This window comes from Bubalus kerabau, chromosome 13, assembly GCF_029407905.1.
Source record: "Bubalus kerabau isolate K-KA32 ecotype Philippines breed swamp buffalo chromosome 13, PCC_UOA_SB_1v2, whole genome shotgun sequence".
Lineage (NCBI taxonomy): Eukaryota > Metazoa > Chordata > Mammalia > Artiodactyla > Bovidae > Bubalus > Bubalus kerabau.
The window spans coordinates 33,877,304-33,901,563 of NC_073636.1; the positions used below are offsets into that span (position 1 = coordinate 33,877,304).

General features: G+C 38.7%; 1 protein-coding gene across 7 annotated transcripts in view; it reads left to right on the forward strand.

Moving 5' to 3' along the window:
• The window catches only part of ARHGAP12 (Rho GTPase activating protein 12), a 147,429-nt gene that overhangs the window by 115,380 nt on the left and 7,789 nt on the right, over nucleotides 1–24,260 (forward strand). For all 7 annotated transcript variants that reach the window (XM_055543973.1, XM_055543971.1, XM_055543977.1 and 4 more), the window contains 5 exons: nucleotides 3,098–3,159; nucleotides 11,323–11,404; nucleotides 16,963–17,064; nucleotides 19,677–19,775; nucleotides 22,672–22,774. In XM_055543973.1, the coding sequence (XP_055399948.1) occupies nucleotides 3,098–3,159; nucleotides 11,323–11,404; nucleotides 16,963–17,064; nucleotides 19,677–19,775; nucleotides 22,672–22,774 (448 nt within the window). The remainder of the gene's footprint in view (nucleotides 1–3,097; nucleotides 3,160–11,322; nucleotides 11,405–16,962; nucleotides 17,065–19,676; nucleotides 19,776–22,671; nucleotides 22,775–24,260) is intronic.

The following is a 24,260-nucleotide window of genomic DNA, read 5'->3' on the forward strand; positions in this document are numbered from 1 at the left end:
GTGCTGGGTCTTTGTTGCTCTGCACGGGCTTTCTCTAGTTGCAGTACGCCAGCTTCCCACTGTGGTGTCTCCTCTTGTTTCGGGGCACAGGCTCTAGGTGCACTGGCTCCTACTGTTGAGGCATGCGGGATCTTTCTTTGTCGCTCTGTGGCACGTAGGGGTCTTCCCGAACCAGGAATGTAACCTGTGTGCCCTGCGTTGGCAGGTGAATTCTTAACCACTGGACTCAGGGAAGTCCCTCTCTTACATTTCTTAGTAGTGTGATAGCACAGCTGCTTTGTTGTTTAATTACTGACCTTCCATCACTGACCTTCTCTTATATTTCTTTTCTTAATGCCCTCTTTTATTTTATTTAATTTTATTTTTTGGCCACACCACACAGCTACTTTGTGGGTTAATTACTTCAATAAATATATATTGAGCCCCAGGTTGCTGCTAGCCACTGTGCTGGGCGCTGTCATACAGCGATGAGCACAGCAGATCTAGTTCCAGCATACAGCCTGATAGAGGGTGAGTAAATTACATGTAATAGTACTTTGCATTAAATGCAACACAGTAGGCGAACTAGGGGCCGTAGTCATAGGTGGAGGAGCTCCTACTTGAGGGGTCGGGAAAGCTCCTCTAGAGAATGCCTGGTGGTCCTGTGGTTAAGACCCCATGCATCCAGTGCAGGAGGGACAGATTCAGTCCCTGGTTGGGGAATTAAAATCCCACATGCTGCTTGTCGCTGCCAAAAAGTGAAAGAAAAAACAACAACAAAGAGTGTTCTTGACGCTGAGGGACCCCCCTCTACCCAGCTGCTCAAGTTTGGGAGATTCCCAGCTCTTCCCTCTTCCCATCCCTGTCAACTCTGTCTTCTGAATCACTCTCACATTTGGCCCCTGTTCACTCCTTCACTGGAGAAGGGAATGGCAACCCACTCCAGTATTCTTGCCTGGAGAATTCCATGGGCAGAGGAGTCTGATGGGCTACAGTCCACAGGGTCGCAAAGAGTTGGGCACGACTGAGCGACTTAACACTTTCACTCGCTTACCGCCCTGGTCCAGGCCTGAGAGTCTCTTGTGGTAGTAACTAGGACTGTTCTGCTTGAGTCCATTGTCACCTGCGTCTGCTTCATTCTCTCCACTGCCTTTGTTTCTTGCTACTTCTTCACCTCAGTACGTGGAGAGAACTTACGGCTCTTGCAGCTGATGCTCCTTTGGCCTCTGTGGCCTCACCCGTTTGTCATCTCCACCCGCTGTGTTTCCATCTAGCTCCTCCTGGTCCTCAGTCTCTAGGAAGCTGCTCTGACCCCCTTCCTTCCTCACAGGGGGAGTTAGGGGTGCCTTTCTCACTGCACTTCTCGTTGGTGTGGTCATTGCTTTGCACCTGTACGCTTTGAATGTGGCAGATTTTGTTCTTACGTTCACATTGGAGTGCTTGCTCCTTAGAGCGTTAGTGCTTGGGTCTTGGTCCCTGTGAGAATTTCCTGGGTACTCCGGGCCCTGCCCTTGAACGATGCCTGTACAGGCAAGGTTTTGTGCAGTAGCGGCCCATTCACAGCTCAGGTAAGAATCCCTGATCCAGAGTGCTTTTTCACCCCTCAGGCTCTGGCCACCTGTCACTGCTGCTGTCCCTTCCGTTTCTCTTCCTGTTTTGATGCTGGCATTTCCATCGTGTCTCTGCTTTTTCACCCACACTGTTCCAGCTTTGGCGTTTTTAGTAGGCTTATTCCTGCTCCTGTGCTTACACAACCAGGGCCCATCCTTTCAGATTAATGTTACTTAGTTTCTGGATCATTGAAAGTTTTTTTTCCCCCCTTCTCTGCATTCTGAAATAAGGAATGTTCTTTATGTCCTGTGTATGTTTTTAACTGTGTAATTGATGTTTTTATTGAGAGGCAATAGAGAGTTCTTACGAAAAGAATCAGATTTGGCCTATCTAAGGAGAGCCAACCTTATGCTTTGTGAAAAAAATTGCAGTAGTGTGGATATTTCCCAAGTTCCCAGTGTACAAAAGTGATTAATAGAACAGTTAGTCAGCTTTGTCTATAGATGTGAGTTTTTCTTATCAGACCAGGGAAGTATTATCTTTTAGACATTAGTGAGAAAATACTCAGTATTTATCTCACGTACAAGAAAAATTTGGTTGTTTTTCCTAATTAAAGTACATTGAGAACATAGCTGAGGTATGAGTCAAATAGTTAGAAGTAAATTCTGAATTGGGAGTCTTTTTTTCCCTGTGTGTGTATATTGTGTGTATGTTTCAGTTGAAATAAAATTGACTGCTTTGTCCTGTGTGTACAGTGCTCACTAATGCTGATGATTGCTATAGGCATTAACTCATTTTGATTAAATTGATTTGGATATAGGAGGCGAGAGCAGTGAGAAGCCCTTCTTCAGTCCCACCTGGAAGGATGTTAAGATGATTTTTAACTTGAGCACAGCAGCTTTTGCCTTCCTAGGGTGTGATGGTAAAGCTGCGTAACTGGTTTTTACATCCACTGACTAATAGATGTAGTTAGTCTAGAGCCCAGTTCACCATGTGATCATATGTTTAATGGAGCATGTAGTGAATTCTTTATGCCACATTAAGGCCAATTCTATGCAGAGTACCAGTTACTTTATTAATACAGTCACTGTATTTGTTCCACCTTGTTATTTTTATATTCTGACAAAGTGGGTATCTTAAATAATTTTCAGACTATAATGTTGTACAGTGACAACAAAATAAATCCTTTTCTGTGATATTTATCCTTATAGCATTGTATCCCTTGCTTTGAACAGAAAGTCATAAATCACTTTTCCAGTGCTGACTTGTAGTGTTCATATGGAAATCTAGTTTGACTTTACCTTATGGCTGCTGTTACTTGAGAAGACCAAGTGCTTAATTATAAAAATAACTGAAAATAATTTTTTTAACTGAAAATAACTTTGCAGAAGTATTAGAAAATTCTGGTTTTAACGTATTATACAACTAAACATATTACTACTGACTAATCTTTTCTTTTAAGCTATTAGAGTACCAGATCATTTTGATTCAGTTGTATGTAAGAATTTAGACCTCATTGCCTATATGAATGATGTATAAACAGTAATACCTCTGTTCCATACCATAGGGTCAAGAGAAATATGGATTATTAAATGTAACAAAAATTACTGAAAATGGAAAAAAGGTTCGGTAAGTACACAAATCATTAATGATTTTTATCTGATTGATATAAATAAAAACTATATAAATTATATTCTAGTAGAAGTGATTAACAGTTTCAAAGCATTTCAAATGTATTTTCTAATATTATATATATAGATATATAAAAGATTGTTAGGAAGTGTAGCAAAAATTTTCTTTATCTTGACACATTTCTTAGGGTAAGGTTAAATTCAGAAATGATAAGTCAGGCGATTCAGAGCAATTATTAGCTTTATTAAAGTTCTTTTCAATAAGTAATGAATGCACATGGCAAAACACAAAGGTATACAGAAGAGTCAAATCCAGTCACCAGCCATCAGTTCCCTCCCCAGAGGCAACCAGTTAGGTCTAGTGAGATGTACTGTTTTCCTCCAGAGACAGACAATATATATATACACACACACACAAACAAATAGGTTACTTTTAACAATCTTTTAACAGTTTATTTTGGAGATGGTTCTGTTTCTTTGCATGTACAATTGGCACATTGATTTTAACTGCTGCATGTTGAAGATGTTGCTGCATGTTGATGATGTTGCTCAGTCGTGTCTGACTTTTTGTGACCCTATGGACTGTAGCCTGCCAGGCTCCTCTGTCCATGGATTTGTCAGGCAAGAATACTGGATTGGGTTGCCATTTCCTTCTCCACGGGCTCTTCCCGCCCCACGGATGGAACTCCTGCATTGGCAGGCAGATTCTTTCTTTCCCCAGAGCCACCTGGGAAGCCCATAGTATATGCCTGTCTATTGGTAGACATTTAGGACTTTTACATCTTTTGCTATCACAAACAGTATTACACTCCGTGTCTTGCACAGCTCATTTTGTGAGTATGTAGATATGCCTGTAGAATAAATTTTATAGAAGTGGAGTTGCTAAGCCATATGCAGTGGTCCCATTGATACAATTCCAGATTATACCTCAAGGTCCTTAGTCAGTCCCAACTTCCAGGAGCCTGGGTTTTCTCTGCACCTTTGCCAGTTCATTATGTTGTCAGACTCTTTGATCTTTGCTACTGAAGGTTAGAGAGAAATTGTATTTTTATTTGTGTTTCTTTTAGTGGGGTAGAGTGTCACAAACTGTATGTATTTCTTCGTTGTTGTTGAATTATCAGTTTATACTCTGACTTTTTCTCTTGGATTGTTGGTTTTTTTTTAAACTAATTAATTCATTTTGGCTGCACTGGGTCTTTGTTGCTATGGAGGCTTTCTCCAGCTGCAGCAAGAGGGAACCACTCTGGTGGCAGTGAACGCGCTTCTGACGGCAGTGGCGTCTCTTGCTGTGGAGCGCAGCTCAGTAGCTGCGGCACGTGAGCTTAGTTGCCCCGCTGCTGTGGAATCTTCCCAGGCCAGGGATCGAACCTGTGTCCTCTGCATTAGCAGGCAGATTTTTATCCATTGCGCCACTGGGGAAGTCCAGGTTGTTGGCTTTTTGGGTAATAAATTTAGGAAATTAACTCTTTTTAAGTTACACTTTCTCTGATTAAAAAAAAAAAAACTGTTGAAATGCTGTGGTTTTTAGTGTCAATCTGTTTAAGAAAGAGTTTAAAATTTACGTGTAGTCGAGGTTTTTAGATTTGCTTTAATCAAACTGTCTTTGTCAGATTTTTGTACTTGGAAGTTTGTCTCTTAAGTACTCTGAAATAACTTTTACAAGTGCTGCATTTGTCTATTCCTCAAGCTGTTCCTTGGTAGAAGTCTGTGAATTGGATCTGTTTTTCTTTTGGGAATAAGTAGTGCAAGTAGGTCTTCGGCTACTTTGTTTTCGTTGTCGTTTTTCTCATAATAGTTTTTTGGATTTTCTTCTTCTAGAATACTTTTCCTAAGAGTACATCTATTTTAGTATATTCAGATTTATTCATATTTTGTTGTTCAGTCGCTCAGTTTTATCTTGACTCTTTGCGACCCCATGGACTGTAGCATGCCCTGTCCATCACCGACTCCCAGAGCTTGCTCAAACTCACGTCCATTGAGTCAGTGATGCATCTCATTCTGTGTCGTCCCCTTCTTCTGCCTTCAGTCTTTCCCAGCATCAGGCTCTTTTCCAAGGAGTTAGTTCTTCGTATCAGGTGGTCAAAGTATAAGAGTTTCAGCTTCAGCATCAGTCCTTCCAGTGAATATTCAGGACTGATTTCCTTTAGGACTGACTGGTTGGATCTCCTTGCAGTCCAAGGGACTCTCAAGAGTCTTCTCCAACACCTCAGTTCAAAAGCATCAGTTCTTAGGTGATCAGCTTTCTTTATACTCCAACTCTCACATCCATACGTGACTACTGGAAAAACCATAGCTTTGACTAGACGGATCTTTGTCAGCAAAGTAATTAATGTCTCTGCTCTTTAACATGTTGTCTAGGTTGGTCATAGCTTTTCTTCCAAGGAGCAGGCGTCTTTTAATTTCATGGCTGCAGTCACCATCTACAGTGCTTTTGGAGCCCCCAAAATTAAAGTCTCTCACTGTTTCCATTCTTTCTCCATGTAATTGCCATGAAGTGATGGGATTGGATGCCATGATCTTTGTTTTCTGAATGTTGAGTTTAAGCCAGCTTTTTCACTCCTCTTTCACTTTCATGAAGAGGTTCTTTAGTTCTTTGCTTTTTGCCATAAGGGTGGTGTCATCTGCGTATCTGAGGTTATTGATATTTCTCCCAGTAATCTTGATTCCAGCTTGTGCTTCATCCAGCCCGGCATTTGGCATGATGTACTCTGCATAGAAGTTAAATAAGCAGGGTGACAATATACAGCCTTGACATATTCCTTTCCCAATTTGGAACCAGTCTGTTGTTCCATGTCTGGTTCTAACCGTTGCTTCTTGACCTGCATACAGATTTCTCAGGAAGCAGGTCAGGTGGTCTGGTAGTCCCATCTCTTTAAGAATTTTCCACAATTTGGTATGATCTACATAGTCAAAGGCTTTGGTGTAATCAATAAAACAGAAGTAGGTTTTTTTTTTTGGAAGTCGCTTGCTTTTTCAGTGATCCAGCGGATGTTGGCAATTTGATCTCTGGTTCCTCTGCCTTTTCTAAATCCAGCTTGAACATCTGGAAGTTCATGGTTCACGTACTGTTGAAGCCTGCCTTGGAGAATTTCGAGCATTACTTTGCTAGCGTGTGAGATGAGTGCAACTGTGGTGGTAGTTTGAGCATTCTTTGGCATTGCCTTTCTTTGGGATTGGAATGAAAACTGACCTTTTCCAGTCCTGTGGCCACTGCTAAGTTTTCCAAATTCGTTGGCATATTGAGTGTAGCACTTTAACAGCATACTGTTTCTGTCCTTTATTGTTCCCATCTTTGCATGAAATGTTCCCTTGGTGTATCTAATTTTCTTGAAGAGATCTATAGTCTTTCCCATTCTATTGTTTTCCTCTATTTCTTTGCATTGATCATCTTATCTTTCTCTGCTATTCTTTGTAACTGCAGTCAAGTGGGTATGTCTTTCCTTTTATCCTTTGCCTTTGGCTTCCCTTCTTTTCCCAGCTATTTGTAAGGCCTCCTCAGACAACCATTTGGCCTTTTTGCCTTTTTTTTATTGGAGATGGTCTTGATCCCTGCCTCCTGTACGGTGTCACAAACCTCCGTCCATAGTTCTTCAGGCAATCTGTCTATCAGATCTAATCCCTTGAATCTGTTTGTCATTTCCACTGTATAATCGTAAGGGATTTGATTTAGGCCATATCTGAATGATCTAGTGGTTTTCCCTACTTCAATTTAAGTCTGAATTTGGCAATAAGCAGTTCATGATCTGAGCCACAGTTCCCAGTCTTATTTTTTTGCTGACTGTATAGAGATTCTCCATCTTTGGCTGCAAAGAATATAATCAGTCTGATTTTGGTATTCACCATCTGATAATGTCCATGTGTAGAGTCTTCTCTTGTGTTGTTGGAGGAGGGTGTTTGCTATCACCAGTGCATTCTCTTGGCAAAACTCTGTTAGCCTTTGCCCTGCTTCATTCTGTACTCCAAGGCCAAATTTACCTGTTACTCCAGGTATCTCTTGACTTCCCACTTTTGCATTCCAGTCCCCTATGATGAAAAGAACATCTTTTTTGGGTGTTAGTTCTAGAAGGTCTTGTAGGTCCTCATAGAACCATTCAGCTTCTTCAGCGTTACTGGTTGGGGTGTAGACTCAGATTACTGTGATATTGAATTGTTTGCCTTGGAAATGAACAGAGATCATTCTGTCATTCTTGAGATTGCACCCTGCATTTTGGACTCTTTTGTTGACTTTGATGGCTACTCCATTTCTTCTAAGGAATTCTTACCCAGAGTAATAGATATAATGGTCATCTGAATTAAATTTGCCCATTCCAGTCCATTTTAGTTCACTGATTCCTAAAATGTCGATGTTCACTCTTGCCATCTCCTGTTTGACCACTTCTAATTTACCTTGATTCATGGACCTAACATTCCTGGTTCCTATGCAGTATTGTTCTTTACAGCTTCGGACTTTACTTCCATCACCAGTCACACCCACAACTGGGCACTGTTTTTGCTTTGGCTCCATCTCGTATTCTTTCTGGAGTTATTTCTCCACTCTTCTCCAGTAGCATATTGGGCACCTACTGACCTGGGGAGTTCCTCTTTCAGTGTTGTATCTTTTTTGCCTTTTCATACTGTTCATCGGGTTCTCAAGGCAAGAATGCTGAAGTGGTTTGCCATTCCCTTCTCCAGTGGACCATGTTTTGTCAGAACTCTCCACCCTGACCCTTCCGTCTTGGGTGGCCCTACAGAGCATGGCTCATAGTTTTATTGAGTTAGAAAAGGCTGTGGTCCATGTGATCAGTGTAGTTAGTTTTCTGTGACTGTGGTTTTCATTCTGTCTGCCCTCTGATGGATAAGGATCAGAGTCTTATGGAAGCTTCCTTTTGGGAGAGACTGACTTTTCATACTCAGTTATGTTAAAATTCATGGGTCTGTGTTGCATTTTGCATGAATCTTTTACCTGTGCATAATTTTGTAGCATCTTGTAGGTCATTTGGAAAATACCAGTTTATGAAGTTTGCTGAGTTTTCAAATGTTGGCACGTTTTATTTTATGATACCAAAGAATCACAAATCAATATTATCATTGTCAAAGTCACTAAGTTTTGAAATATTGTAAACCTTACCGGGGCACAAATGCTGAGTTTTCCAAAATTCTGCTTTCTGTTTGACAGCTTTAATTTGTTATTGTCAACATATACTATCATTTATTTTCCTTGAAATGACAGGCTCACTTCATCCATTTTTGAGATAATGTCTACCTGCCAAATAGTCAAGTTTAAATAATCACAGTGTATCACAGCCAGTTGTTTTTTTAGGAAAAAAAAATTGGGTCCATGAAAAAAACGTGACTAATTTCTGCCTGCAACTCAGTCACACAGACCTCAAGGGAACAATCATTCACTTAGTATTCAAATATCCATTATTTATCCTGAGGTATACATTCCACAGTTTTTCTGATTTTGAAAATTAAAGTCAAAAAGCTTATTTAAAGTGGAAGTATATTTGAAGTGGAAATATATTTTAGCATTTTTCAGAGAGGCTAGTAAAGTAATGCTCAAAATTCTCCAAGCCAGGCTTCAGCAATACGTGAACCATGAATTTCCAGATGTTTAAGCTGGTTTTAGAAAAGGCAGAGGAACCAGAGACCAAATTGCCAACATCCGCTGGATCATCGAAAAAGCAAGAGAGTTCCAGATAAACATCTATTTTTGCTTTATTGACTATGCCAAAGCTTTTGACTGTGTGGATCACAATAAACTGTGGAAAATTCTGAAAGAGATGGGAATACCAGACCACCTGATCTGCCTCTTGAGAAATTTGTATGCAGGTCAGGAAGCAACAGTTAGAACTGGACAGGGAACAACAGACTGGTTCCAAATAGGAAAAGGAGTACATCAAGGCTGTATATTGTCACCCTGCTTATTTAACTTCTATGCAGAGTACATCATGAGAAACGCTGGGCTGGAAGAAGCACAAGCTTGAATCAAGATTGCCGGGAGAAATATCAATCACCTCAGATATGCAGATGACACCACCCTTATGGCAGAAAGTGAAGAGGAACTAAAAAGCCTCTTGATGAAGGTGAAAGAGGAGAGTAAAAAAGTTGGCTTAAAACTCAACATTCAGAAAACGAAGATGATGGCATCCAATCCCATCACTTCATGGGAAATAGATGGGGAAACAGTGGAAACAGTGTCAGACTTTATTTTTGGGGGCTCCAAGATCACTGCAGATGGTTACTGCAGCCATGAAATTAAAAGACGCTTACTCCTTAGAAGAAAAGTTATGACCAACCTAGATAGCATATTCAAAAGCAGAGACATTACTTTGCCAACAAAGGTCCTTGTAGTCAAGGCTATGGTTTTTCCAGTGGTCATGTTAGGATGTGAGAATTGGACTGTGAAGACAGCTGAGCGCCGAAGAATTAATGCTTTTGACCTGTGGTGTTGGAGAAGACTCTTGAGAGTCCCTTGGACTGCAAGGAAATCCAACCAATCCATTCTAAAGGAGATCGGTCCTGGGTGTTCTTTGGAAGGAATGATGCTGAGGCTGAAAGTCCAGTACTTTGGCCACCTCATGCGAAGAGTTGACTCATTGGAAAGGACTGATGCTGGGAGGGATTGGGGGCAGGAGGAGAAGGGGACGACAGAGGATGAGATGGCTGGATGGCATCCCTGACTCGATGAACGTGAGTCTGAGTGAACTCCGGAAGTTGGTGTTGGACAGGGAGGCCTTGTGTGCTGCGATTCATGGGGTCGCAAAGAGTCGGACATGACTGAGCGACTGAACTGAACTGAGTAGATACTATCTAAATAAATATAAGATTGAGTATAAAATAAATTTAGAAATGAAAATAAATCCTTCCAAAATATGTTGCTCGTTGAAAGAAAAACGTGCTCAGAGTGAAGCACAAAGCAAAATCCAGCTCAGTCTTAAAAGAGACCTCTGTAAAATGATTTAGGAAAATTAAACACAAAGGCATATCAAAGGAATATGAGAATATCCATTTCCATAGAGAAAGTAGATAGTTTCAAGTAAGGGGAATCACTAACATCTTTAAAATGATAAAGCCCTATGGATCAACTCACAGTGAAAACCTAATCATTAGAAATAGTCCAAGTAAGTAGCATAATGACTATTAGCAAAACAGGAAATAAAAGGAAAAATGGAGACCCCGTAGAAGTAAACTTTATTTTACTTTTCAAGGTCAAGTAGATGTAAAAAGTTGTAAAATAATAAAGTAGGTCTAATTGATAGATACTAAATTCTACATTCGGCAAATGGAGAATAAACCTTTTTAGGAGTGTCTGTAACGTTTTCACAAAACATGCCATATGTTTGGCTGTAAGGCAAGCCTTAAATTCCTATGGAAGATATATTTGATGTTCATTTTAGCCTGCCAGCAATTAAATCGCCTAAAAGGTTAACATTTTTACCTCTAGAGTAGGGTACCTGTGGCGGATTCATTTTGATATTTGGCAAAACTAATACAATTATGTAAAGTTTAAAAATAAAATAAAATTTAAAAAAAATTATAAAAACTTTACAAATGCTTAAAAAAAAAAGAGAAGAAATGAGGCCTTTCCTTTATACATTTTTGTGCTCAGCATTTTGATAGAGTATGTGTGTTGATTCTGTAATTTAGAAAAGTTTTTGAATGCCTCACTTTAGCAACCTTAGTGATGATCATTCAGCATGGAATTTAGAATGTACCTGCTGTCTAGTCCTTACCTAGTGCAGCCTCATTAGGGGAAGGACAATAGCTAAGACATATAAAACAATCTACATTATTGATAGATACATTATCTTATTGGGTAAGATAATCCTGTTTGTGTTTTGATTGTGAATAAGAATTCTTGCCAAATGTAGCTATCCATTCATATGATTTGGAATTAGTGTCCTTGGTCACAAATGTGCTTGCTAGATTACTCCCATGTGAACATGATTAGATGGGTAGTTATTCTGATAATCTGTATCTCTAATTTACTTCATTTGCTTTGGGAATATAAAATGATTGTAGTTTCCATTTGAATTATATCCCCAATAAAAACAGTAAGAATGTCAGTAATGAGTATAAATCATGGACCACATTGATATCAGTGAAGTCGATTTTAATTTTTTAAGTTTGGTTGGAAAAACAGGGTATGGCGTTTTCACTGCCCATCTTTTCATTACAGAAAGAACTGGTTGTCTTCTTGGGCCGTTTTGCAGGGTTCATCTTTACTCTTCACTAAAACCCAAGGAAGTAGCACAAGTTGGGTAAGTATTTCTTTTCTTTGGAGGCTTTACACATTTAAATTATGTGGATAGTATTGCACTTGAATTTCATAATGTAGTCCAGAGTCCTTCTAACTACCCCTCATGTGCAAATAAATGAGGCTTTCTTAGTTAAAGATGCATTTTGACTCATGAGAGAAAGAAAAGGGCCACTTAGAAAAGTTGACTCGTATTGTTAAAATCCTGGCTTTGCTCTTTCAGGTATTTAGTTAGAGAATAAGCTGTCATGTGGCAAGCCCCACCTTGATTTTGTAACCTGACCCTTGGATACTAGTCAGGTTTCCGTGTCTATATATGATATCAGCCCGCTTTCAGAAGAAAATAAAATGTCACCATTACTTGTGGGACTTTGAAGCTGTTTGTATATTTGAGTGTTTACTACTGTTAATTCTTGGTTATTTATAATACAAATACCAAAAATTATAATTTGTGACATATCATAATAGGTTAACATTTTTTGAATCCTGAAAATGTATGAGATACTGTTCTAAATATAGAAGATGGTGTGTGTGTGTTGTGTGTGTATGTATATATATGTATATCTGTGTTATTCTCTTAACTCTGGGAGAATACTGTTTGTCATCCCCTCTTCCGCTGTTGGAGATGAGAAAATGAGGTGTGAAACAGTTCAGTGACTCGCTCAAAGTCTTAGAGCTACGTCAGTGACAGATCTGGGTACCATTTTGGCTCCAGAGTCCACGCTCTGGGTATTTCCAAAAAGATACAAAAATGAAATTAAGCTAATGTCTTTTGTCTGCTTTATATCCTACCTTAATGAATATTTCTTAAAATTACTGAATTGCTTTAAAATGACTAGGACCTGTTGGCCTTATCTTTGATAAAAGAGAAATCCATTTGTAAAATCAAAGCAAATCTTAGTCACATACCTTTACAGTCATGTAACATTGTTCAGAGCATGCTAGTCCTCAAATACCATGATGTAGTAACCTCCAAAACTGTTGGGTTGAATGCAGATAGGAACTTTCTGGAATATTTCTTCTGTTTTGCTTCTCTGATGCTTTGATTTGCTCTCTGGTCTGACAGTACAGTGAAACTGACCTGTGATACGCTTATCCACATTAGAAGATTGAAATTTTTATTTGACTTGTCTTAAAGTAAATTGATAATTATTTTGCCTTTGTCACCTGAGGGGAAGCGTATGGTACTTTTTTGTTATATTAATGCATTTCTAGAAGACGATGCATTTATTTATTCTTCCTACTTGTGGCTCAACTTTTATTTGAAATTGAGTGAAGGAAGTGAATGAAAGCAATGGAGAAGCAATTAGAGATTAATAAAAAAGTTCCTGAAGAAAGTTGGATAATGATCATTTATTTGATAATTACGAATCCCTAAAGATTGCCAAGTTGTAGTATATACAGATAAAACAAGTACATAGATCACTGTGGTAAGTGAGGCATCATTGAGGTAGGCAAATATGTCCATGCTGCTAATTTGCTTCAGTCGTATCCAACTCTTCACAACCCTATGGACTAGAGCCTGCCAAACTCCTCTGTCCCTGGGATTTTTTAGGTGAGAATACTGGAGTGGGTAGCCGTTTCCTTTTCCAAGGGATCTTCTCCACACAGGGATCAAACCCATGTCTCATGTCTCCTGCATTGGCAGGCAGGTTCTTTACCACTGGCACCACTGTGACTTAAAGAAAATGAATTTTTTTTTCTAATTAGGGGATGTTAAGTGAATACCCCAGCACAGAACCATTAGTATAGACTGATGGTTGCATTTTAAGAAGGTCTCTTGAAGACTTTACATAAATCAGAACTCATAATTAAAACTAATGCCAGCGGAGGGCGTAGGGTATTTCTGTTCATCATTTCAAGTTGGGTTACTGCATTACCATGTGATAATAGCAGAAACATAGTTTAAAATTCACTGAGCTCACCAATTTTGAAATTGTGAAATTCTTAATAGTGTTTTAACTTTAGAGATTCACTATTTGAGTTTTTGCCTTTAAATGAAATTTTATTAATATATTGTCAGTAATACATTATGATAATCATTTCAGATTGATATAATTTGATAAAACAGTCACACTGTGTTTTATAGTCTTAAAAGCTAAACAGATGTGGGATATGATAAAATGCTTGATTATGCAGTCAATTCTTAATTTTTATTATATGGCTAACTAAAAAAATCTCAAACCACCTTGCTTTTTCTTCCCATATGTAACACAGATTAGGGAATTGAAACTAATTTAAGTGGCCTAAGTAAAAGCAAATAAGATTATTCAAATTAAAAAATGTGTAAGTATATGTAATATATTTTGGTGTATGTAGCACTCATAAATATTAAAAATTGATGAAATACGCAAGATGCTTTTTAATTAACTCTGTAATTAGGATTGTTCACAAAGGATTTGAAAGACTCCTAGCTTTGTTTCTCTACTCAGTCACCAGCTAGATCTATCACAAGTAAAATGTGTCCTGTTTATATAGTGAAATCACGTCTTACCTGAGGCTGGCAGGTCAGCCAAAAAGACAAGAATCACCTCCAGTGAAAATTTCCTTTGAGGGTAACTTAGGAAGATGCTGTCAGGAGTCAGTCTCTGGCAGAGTCAGTTTTTCCCTTTGCTGTTGGAAGACATTACTTTTCCTTCAGTTGGGCTCAGATGGTTTGTTCCAGGGCCATGTTGGAGACGTATGATTCTTTACAGGTTAGTTTCACACTAAGTGCAAAAACCTCTACTGATATCCCCTGGAAGAAATAGCCAATTCAGATCTTACATTCACTCCTGGGCATATATGCATTGATGGGATGCTGAGCCAAACCATCCATACTATTTGAACCTCTGTTTTTAGAAAACCATTCACGCTTTATATTTATTTTTTGTTTCATGGGTAGTTAAGATGGAGCAAATGAAATGTGCACATGCTGCCTGTAAGATAATATTACACCAGTGCCGCATCATCCAGAATCCAGCCAGCCTCTCCTCCTTTGGGATGGGTAGACGTCACTTGTTTCCTGGAAAGTGTTAGTTGTCCCCTGGGTTGTTAGATCAGTAACTTAAATTATACTTGCCTTTTTCTTACTCCTTTCACCTTATTTGTTCAGCGGGTCATGGCAACACCCCCACCTCCAGCTCATCTCCAGACCTCGCCAGGTGTCCTCTGGGTGACAGCCTTGCCTCTGGTGGAGAGCCAGAGTCCCTGAGTAAGGGGAAGGCGAGCTGGACGGCAGGGCCTCTCCTCAGAGAGATCTTAGACAGGAACCAGAGTACGTGGCCCCGCCAGCCATGGGGAGGAGGCTCAAGGCTTTGTGAGGAGGGGCTGTATGACTCCTCTCTATTACCCGACAAGTCTTCCCTTGTGAATATAAGGGAGGACAAGTCTGTTCAAAGTAAGTTGTAAAACGCATTCATCTTAAAGATAAGCGTGAATTGATAGAATAACAAAGTCAGAAAATACTCTGAGGTAAATTCTAGGGCTTTTGCAGAATATTGTGGAGATGTAGCTTTGCCTGTGTTGTGTCTGCTTGCAGAGTTGTATTTCTGTCCTGCCTGGTTCCATTATGGTTTTTTCTTGTATGTCATTTGCCATTGTGCACTGTAATGACATCGTCATTTTCTTCCCTTTTCCCATCAAGTCATTCTGCCAGCAGGGCTCAGTCTCTGAGCTCCTGCTCTCGCTGCTTTCTTCCTGGAAAATCTCTGTCCGCCGCCGGCCTGCTGTCGCATATGTAAAATCTGATCCTGTTTCCGCTGTCATTGTATGTGTTCTTGTTGCATGTCCCTTGCCACAGTAGTTCTGTTTTCTTTTCCATGAATGCATTGGGGCGATGATTACAGTGGAGAAAAGCAGGACTGGATTTTGAGAAATAATGGATAGCAAACAAAATTTTGCCAACCGCAGTAGAGTATTTTTATAGCATTCCTTGTCATGTCATTGTATTTGGTTACTGTAACTTATTCGGTTGGCTATTTATATCTTAGCTTATAACTATCTACCAACCATGTCATGATGACAAGTTAAACTATATTTATCATTTTGTTAAATGTATCCATTTAAGTTTTATAACTTTTGAAATACATCAGATTTGCTCAGAAAGTTATCTGTGCCCATCATAGCTTTGTGATTTAATTACAGTGATTTTTAAATTACAATGTGAATTAATTTTAATGTTTTTTGAATGACAAAAGGTATAAAGAAGGCAGAGGCTCTGTAGAATTGTTAAAATTTGTTTTGTGATTTTTTAATTGGTCCACTAGTTCCATGAAATAGTCTGAATTTTGTTTTGATTCGACTAATAAATCCCATATAATACCTTGAGTTTTGTTTAGTTATGTCAGCTATAGTATTTAAAACCAGCTGAAAAGATGTAGTAAAAGGGAACAGATGAAGTTGAAGCATTTGTTAAAAGTGAAGTTACAAATGTTGTCATTGACGTTATGAATAGTGAATAAGTTATCACAAGGTTGGTGGGTAATATTCATTTTCGATGACAAATAGAATTTGAAAATATTTTAGCAAGTGAGATTTTCTATAACAAATCTTTATGAACTTGAAGATTACATTCATCAGCCTGTAAGGACTTTTTAAACCCCCAAATCCTACAGTAACATAGGAATGCTATTTTCTATTCTCAGTTAATAGATGAAAGAGAAATTTAAGTTAATCATGGCAATATATAGAGTAGGTCTATATTTAACATACGTTTTTCTGCTGCTTACTAACCTTTTCCTTATTTGGTTAACAAAATATGATAGCCAACTAAGTGCTGCTTCTTCTCAAACCACCCATGTTCACTGTCTTCCTGATGTGTTCACTGTTCCTCTTTCAATTGCTGAGGCTTTAGAGCATCTGACTCCAGCTTTTATTTCCAGTAAAGACTGAATAAAAGAACATGGGGCTCAGGATTTTGTTTTTACAAGTTATTGTTAGTTGTTGACAGCATAAAGAGTCAATAAGGAAATAACCTTTGAAAGTACAGAATCCGGTTTAGAGAATGTTTATTCGGTGGAAAAGAACTTGGTTATCTGCCAGATGTTATTTATATGTATATAAGAATATGGCCTTTTGAACATGTCGTTTTACATAATTATGGATAGTTAGGAATAAATTCAAAAAAACAGAATTGCTCAGCCACAGTATACACGTGTTTATAAATTTGAAAATATGGTATTAGCAATTTTTCCTCTCCAGGAATTCTGGTTTATAGCCCACTTGCAAATGAGGGCCTATTACTCTCTAGCCTCACCAATGTAATATTTCATCAAACTTTTTGTTGTCGTTTTTATACTAATGGGTAAAAAAAGATTTTAGCTTGGCTTTACTTTGTATTTTTCTTATAATGATGGAGGTTGAGCCATTTTATTTCCTTTTCAATGAACTGTATGTAATCATGTCTTACAAACATTTTTCAATTTCAAGTAGGAATTGTTATTTTATGATATAAAGAGAGAAGAATTTGAGGTAACCCCCTGTTTTGTTTATTGTTAATAATACAAAATTGGTCTTAATTCTTCTTGGATACATGTATGTACATAAATATAACAAAGGTTTTTCCTTTTTTCCAAAACGAAGTTTGGGAGTAATCAGTCCAAACCAGAGTTCACAGTGGACCTTAAGGGAGCGACCATTGAGATGGCTTCAAAGGATAAATCCAGCAAAAAGAATGTATTCGAGGTAATAAATTATTGTCAAAGTATAATCCTCATTCTTAACCATAGTAATTTTATGTTCTGAATTATTGGGGAAATTGTCTTTCAGTGTGACTAGTTAAGGCAGAGTTAGTCATTAAGTCAGTTTGTATTTGACTTAACTTTTAAGTCAAAAAAGCTGTTGTAAAGATCTAGCTTCATTTGCGTAAGTGATTAGATCTCAGACTTTATATTATAAGCCTTTGTTCCAAGTCTTGAATTTCCCCAGCATCAATAAAAGGTGTGGTTCCCTTTATCCACAAGATCCAATATTAAAAAGTAAGTTAAAGCCTTCCCAGTGTCATAAAAAGCTCCCCACAGTAACACATACTTATTGCTGCCTAAGAGACCACCCCAAACTCAGTAGCCCAAGAAAAGACGCACGTCGTTTGCTCAGTTTGGCCTGCCCAGAGCGGAGTGGTGGTTCTGATGCTCAGAGCTGAATGGTGGTTCTGACCTCACCCAGGTCCGGTCACCAGGCTTCAGTCGTCCAGCAGCTTGAATGGGCCTGAACAGTCTAGTTGCCCTCTCCAGGCTCAGTGCTCGCTGCTGGCTGGGCTCCTTCTCACTGGCTCTCTCCTTGTTGAGTGGAGTGACTCCGGGCTTCTTCGCATTCAGGGTTCCCAAAGGGCCAGAGCGGGAGCCCCAGGGCTTCTTGAGATCTGGATGAAGAGTCAAACACCACTGTGTTCTGCGTCTTAAAGCAAGCCAGGTGGCCGGCCAAAAATTCAGGGTCCCCCTGCTGATGGAGGAGCCGTGGTCACACTGCGTGTGTGGAGAACACAGGGGTGTTCAGACCAGCTTTGCAAATAGCCTTCCTTTAGGTCCTCCTGTCTGAGGCCTTTCCTCCTGTTGTCCAGGGGGATTGGAAGAGTTGACATTTCCCAAGTAGAGCCTAAGTGTTTCTGTCCTGTTGATTTTTACTCCTGATGAGTCTACCTTCAGTACCAAGGGCTGCTAGTCTCTGCTTTTCAAATGTTTCCTCTGTTCCAAGACTCACAATAGAGATGTTGCAAGTTTATGCATTTAAAATAGCACTTGTTTCATGTAGCTGGAGTTAACATCTTCTGTAAATTATTTCCCCACTAGATTATCCAAAAAGAAGAAAAATTTTTCAAGCAGAGACTGCATTTTTTGCTTATTTTTATTTTTTTTAGCATGTATCAAAAACTTTTATTTCATTCATTTTTAAAATTAAATTATTTATTTTAATTGAAGGCTAATTACTCTACAATATTGTAGTGGTTTTTGCCATGCAGTCACATGAATCAGCATGGGTGTACATGTGTCCCCCATCCTGAACCCCCCTCCCACCTCCCTCCCAATTCCATCCCTCAGGGTTGTCCCAGTGCGCCCTGAGCGCCCTGTCTCAGGCATCGAAGACTGGCGATCTGTTTCACATATGGTAGTATACATGTTTCAGTGCTTCTTATTTTTAAGTGAGAACCTCTAACAGAACAGAGTATCTGACGTCCAGTGAATATTCACTATTGATTGATTGCTTGGCCTGCTCTCTAAGAAGAAATTCAGGGAAGGAAATTACTGTTTCCTGAGGTAGCCTTGTTTCATTCCAGAATGAAGAGGGTCCCATGGCCAAATAAATTGGGGAAATACTGTGTATTTTATTCCTCTGTTAGAAAACCACAGTGCACCCTGGAGGAAAAAAACTCCCAAGAAGTCTGGAAGGACAGAGTCTTGTTCAGATCTCCTCAATCCAGTATTTTCTAAATTAACATCACATAATGAATCCTTTGTTTATTTTTTGCGGGGTACCTTTTAAAACATTATTACAGGAGTTGTTTGAGGAATATACCTCAGAATGTTGTTTGAGAAGCATTGCCATATGTTCCTCTGGGAAAAAAAGGAAATCAAACATTCACCAGCCAGAAAATAGAAGGAATGCTCTCTATGGTTAGCTCAAAATCCTTCTTCAGTTGAACCAAGGATGTCATATGTAAATTTGTTATCACATTCATATAGAATCATACGTAGTATCCTTACTTTAGTTAGTTCATGGTTTGATAGCTCAGTAATGTTTCTGTCTAAAGGGGATGTGAAAATTATTGTCTGTGCCCTCTCTTTGTACTAAGTCACTGTATTTTCATACTAAGTAGGAAATATTGAAAGTCCAACCCTTCTATAATCCCGTCTATATTTATCTTTTTTAACCAAAGAGAAAAAATTTCTCAAGTTTATGCAAAACTATCATAGGTTTTATTTCTTTACAAATTATATTTCAATTCTCATTTAAAATGCATAGCCTAGATACTTGAATTTGCTTTTAATGATGACGTATATAAGATTTCAGCAAGTTTTGTGGTGTTTGTGTGATAGTTTGGTATCCTAAATTATTAGCTTTTTTGGAGAATGTATTGTGAGAAAAACATCATGTTTTGTAAAATAATTCAGCTGGTATTATTTTATACTAAAATAAAGGATAATGGCATCACTGTGGAATCTGTAACCTTGCATCACCATTAATATAATATATGGCATCTCATCTTCTGCTGGTGGTTTAGTAGACTTTGAATTAAATCCATTTACTTGATTGAAAGCACTAACCACATATATATATATATATATTTTCCTTCTTTAAAGCTGAAAACCCGTCAAGGAACTGAATTGCTGATTCAGTCTGACAGTGACACTGTTATCAATGATTGGTTTAAAGTTCTCAGTAGTACCATCAGTAATCAGGTATGTGTTTGACTTAGGGTTTTTTTTTTACCTTAGAGCTGTTTAATCTTTCTTCCTTTTTTTTGGCTGTTTATTGTATACCTAGTTACCAATTTATGTGTGAAAAAATACTTTTTAAAAACGCATATTTGACAGTGATCAGTTTAGCAATTCCTAGGGCCTGATGGGGCTTCCCCGTTGGCTCAGCGATAAAGAATCTGTTTGCAGTGCAGGAGACATAAGAGATGCGGGTTTGATTGCTGGGTCAGGAAGCTCCCCTGGAGGAGGGTATGGCAAACCTGCTCCAGTGTTCTTGGCATGAAATCCTGTGAACAGAGGAGCCTGATGGGCTACAGTTCGTGGGGTTGCAAAGAGTTGGACGTTACTGAGTGACTGAGCCATGAGCACATGAGAGGCTGATGAGTGATTTAACATTCACATTTATAGGATGTTTGCCATCAGTAGATTTCATGTAACTGTCACATGAGGCATTGGTTCAAAAAGAAATTAGCTCCAGAGGCAGGGCCAGCCACTATGCTCTGTTGTCATCTTGTCATCAACTGGAAATGCTGGAAATCATACTGTTTGGTGGAAGCTGGTACTGAGCAAAATGGTGAGATGAATGAAGTCGTCTGGTCATTCGCACTTTCTCTTTCCTAGTAACTTTTCTACTTACAGTACCCTTGTGTTCCTGGTAAATTTCTTTTCATATGTATTATACCTAAAAGAACTTCATATTTATATTCTGAAGCTGAGTTAGTAAGCGCAGTATTGAACAACTTGAAGCTAGACTTTCTTAGACTGTATTCCTACCCCCTCAGCATATGGAGACATGGCTTCTGATTAAGGATCATGTGTCAGTGACAGAAGTGAAAGGAAAGCGGATACTTAGGAGTATAATGATTTTAAACTAAATGGAGACAGAAGAAAGTTGAGGAATCACTGGCTTTACTAGAGATTGAGATGTCTCTCAGAGACTTTGTTGGTAATACTTCATTATTCAGGTTTGTGATCATATCCAAGTGTTCTCTTTCTGTGGGTCTCAGTTTTTCTACTAAAAAAAAAAAAAAAATTGGACTGGATTGTCTCCAAGTATCCTTTTATGCTCCCAAATTTTGTGATTCACCCAGTTTAGAACACCCAGATATTAAATCTGAATTTTTTTTTTAACTCTTCCACCTCAAACTTTTACTCTTCTAGTAAATTATTCACCAGTCTAGATGTGAATTATTCCTTTGCAGTCTGTAATACTGTATGAAATTTCTGAACCTTGTCCTTTTTCATTTATTTCTGAAACCATGGACAGGTTTTTACATTTTTGTACTAAGAGTAACCCCCGAACAGTTTTCGTTATTTCATCTTACACCATCCCACACCAATCCATTCTTAATGCCACTACAGTATAAACTTCCTAAGTCACATTTATAATCCTCTCCTGCTCAGAAACCTGATATGATTCGTATTAAAGTTCAACAGCCTGAGCGCAGTCTGTCTTTCCAGATGTACCTTTTCCTCTACCCAGAATGGGCTTTCTGCTCTAGTCACAGTAATCCATTCACTATCCTTTGAAAGCAAGGATGCTGCTGTTCATTTACCAAACGTGTGAGTGTCTTATGCACTGGGATGTAGCAGCATGCAGCCAGACGCGGAGAGCTTACAGTCAAAGGCAGAAGACTACTGAAGACAGACGGCCGGACAGTTATTATAATGAACGTATAAAGACTCCGATATGTAGAGGCTAACACTAGTGGAGGGATCAAGGGAGGCCTTGCGGAGAAAGTGGTTTTTTTAAATTAAGGCCTCCAGGTTCAGGGAATAAGCCAACTGAAAAGGGAGGACTTTATTATTGATTATAAAAATTTTAAATGTATACTGTTTGCAGAGTAGCAAAAGATATTGAAAGCAAGAGATGGGCAAAACTTCAGGGAAAAATACAAAACTTTATTGAGAGACATTGCCAAATCTTAATTAAATGAGAAGTATATTGTGTTCATGGATTAAAAGATTCAGTTATATAAAGATATAATATTCTTCCAAATGATTTATAAATTTTTAGGTTTGAGGTATTTGGATCTCCTAGAACTTGACAAGCTTTTTCTAAAATTCATTTAGAAATGCAAAGGGCTAAGGATATGCAAGACACCCTTGCAGAAGACTTGCAGTTTCATATGTCAGGCCCTGATAAAGCTACCTATCCATAATGGGAGAGAGACACAGACCGTGGAACAGAATAAAGAAGCTGGAGACAGACCCACATACCTTTCAGTGTGCCAGGACAGGCGCGTGCTGGTCAGCTGGAGGCCCAAGGAGAAGCCGGAGCTTTTCCTTACACTATGCACAGAAATGGATTCTTGGTGGAATAAGGATCTCAGAATGATTCAGTTTTGAGAATTCAGTCTGCTTTCTAGCTTGTAAAAGTAAACTTAGTTAGGCTTAAATGAGTTCTAGGGTCTGGGAGCAATGATGAACTGTTGACACAAAGTGCAGCTTTAAAAGACTGTTGCAGTGAAACAGTTACGGTGCCACTGCAGGTAAGCTTTGTCTGCCTGTTACCAACAGTGTAGCCTCATCCTGATCTGTCACTGCAGGTTACAGCCCGACCTTCTAATGGTTATCACTGCCACTTGATCAAACGATTATTACTGTCACTTGAGGCAAGATAGTGTCACTGTTAGTACAAACCCATTATCCTTGTGAATTATCAGCAATTTTTTTCTTTATTGAAATTCAGAATTAATGCCATCAATGGGGGAGAAAAAGTATTTTTTATAATATTTATCAAATATCTAAATCATGGATTCTGTATACTAAATCATTCCTTAAAGTCATTTGGAAGAGTTGATCACTGATCATTCTGAGAATTGCACCTAAAGTAATCGTAAAAGTAATATGTGTTTGGAAAATCTCTACCTAACAGACAGTAGAACCCGATGAAGCAATTGAAGAGGAGATACCAGATTCACCAGGAATAGAAAAGCACGATAAAGAAAAGGACCAGAAGGAGCCGAAGAAATTGCGTTGTAAGGTTTTCTTTCCCGGTTTTGCTAGTGGCTTGAGTGAGCTCATTACTCTCTTAGCTTCAGAGTGTAAATGCTGGGTGGGGTCAGCACTGCTGCAAGAGTGCAAGGTTCAGCAGTGGCAGCCTCAGTGTTGCCGTGTTCTCTGTCTTCGTTTACTCACTGTAATTTTTCACCCTAATCATATGCACCCCAGTGGCAGCATATATTGCATTACCTTTTCAAGAGAAAAAAAAAATGTACACAACAGAATGCACTTATGTTGAGGTCTCTAGGAAGCTGAATTTTATGAACTGAAAAATATGTAATGACTGCTTAAGATCCTTACACGTTAAGAAGTCAAAAGTTAGGGGATATGTACCGTAGTTCCAAACTGAACACTAGGCAGCCGCCTCTGACTCATGGATGTCTGTGCAGGTAGGTGCATGAATTTAACCTCCAGACATTATACGTACAGGACCAGAGTGAGCCAGCAGTTTCAGGGATTGCATTTTCTAAAGCAGGCCTCTTGTAAATTACATAGTTTAAACAGGCCATTAGCCATGACTGTGAACTTTGTTAAATCTATTTGAACAGATCCACATTTAACTTGGAACTTTTGGTCTTCACAGTAACTGAAGGAGTAGAAAAATCAGTTCTTTTGTTCTTTTACATTCTAATTGTTCAGGCCTATTACTGACACTCACCATATAACAGTGTAAACACATGAAAATTTTATTCTTTTAATCCTTTCCTCATATATTGTTTGTGCTCTCAACTTTCTTCACATATAGTTATTTTCAAGAAATTTACTTTTCAAATTTGTGGTATGGTAATCAAAAAAGAAATCAGGACTACAAGAAATGTAGAACATTTTCCAGGTGATCCCATCCTTAGCTCAGGGTAGGGATGCTTATGACAAGTCTGAGTTCAGCTTGAGGCACAAATAATGGTGATGGATATGTATATACATATATGTGTGTACATATGAGTACATCTTAATATATATGTATACATACACAACCCCCAGCTCCCAGTTGAGTAAGGATCGGGAAGGGTGGAGGTTTTGTTTATGTTTTATAGGATGGTTTCTTTACTTTTTGCTCTTCATTTTATGCTCTAAAACTGGGGGATAGTCTAAGACTATACACAGCATCATTTATTAAATAATGAGTATATATTAGAATGGAAAAGGAAATGGCAACCCATTCCAGTGTTATTGCCTGGAGAATCCCAGGCACGGGGCGGGAATCTGGTGGGCTTCCGTCTGTGGGGCTGCACAGAGTCGGACACTACTGAAGCAACTTAGCATAACTTACAAATGTCTTGGCACACGTACCAAAGAAGGCACTGTTTGTGGCCAGTGTTTAGTGATAGAAATGGAATGTTTTGTGTGGTGTATTACTTTGAAATTGGGTCTGTGTTAATTTAATTCTTCATGAGTTACTCTTTAAACCGTATTAAAGTTAGAATAATTGATTTACTGTGATTTTTATATATGAGATTAATA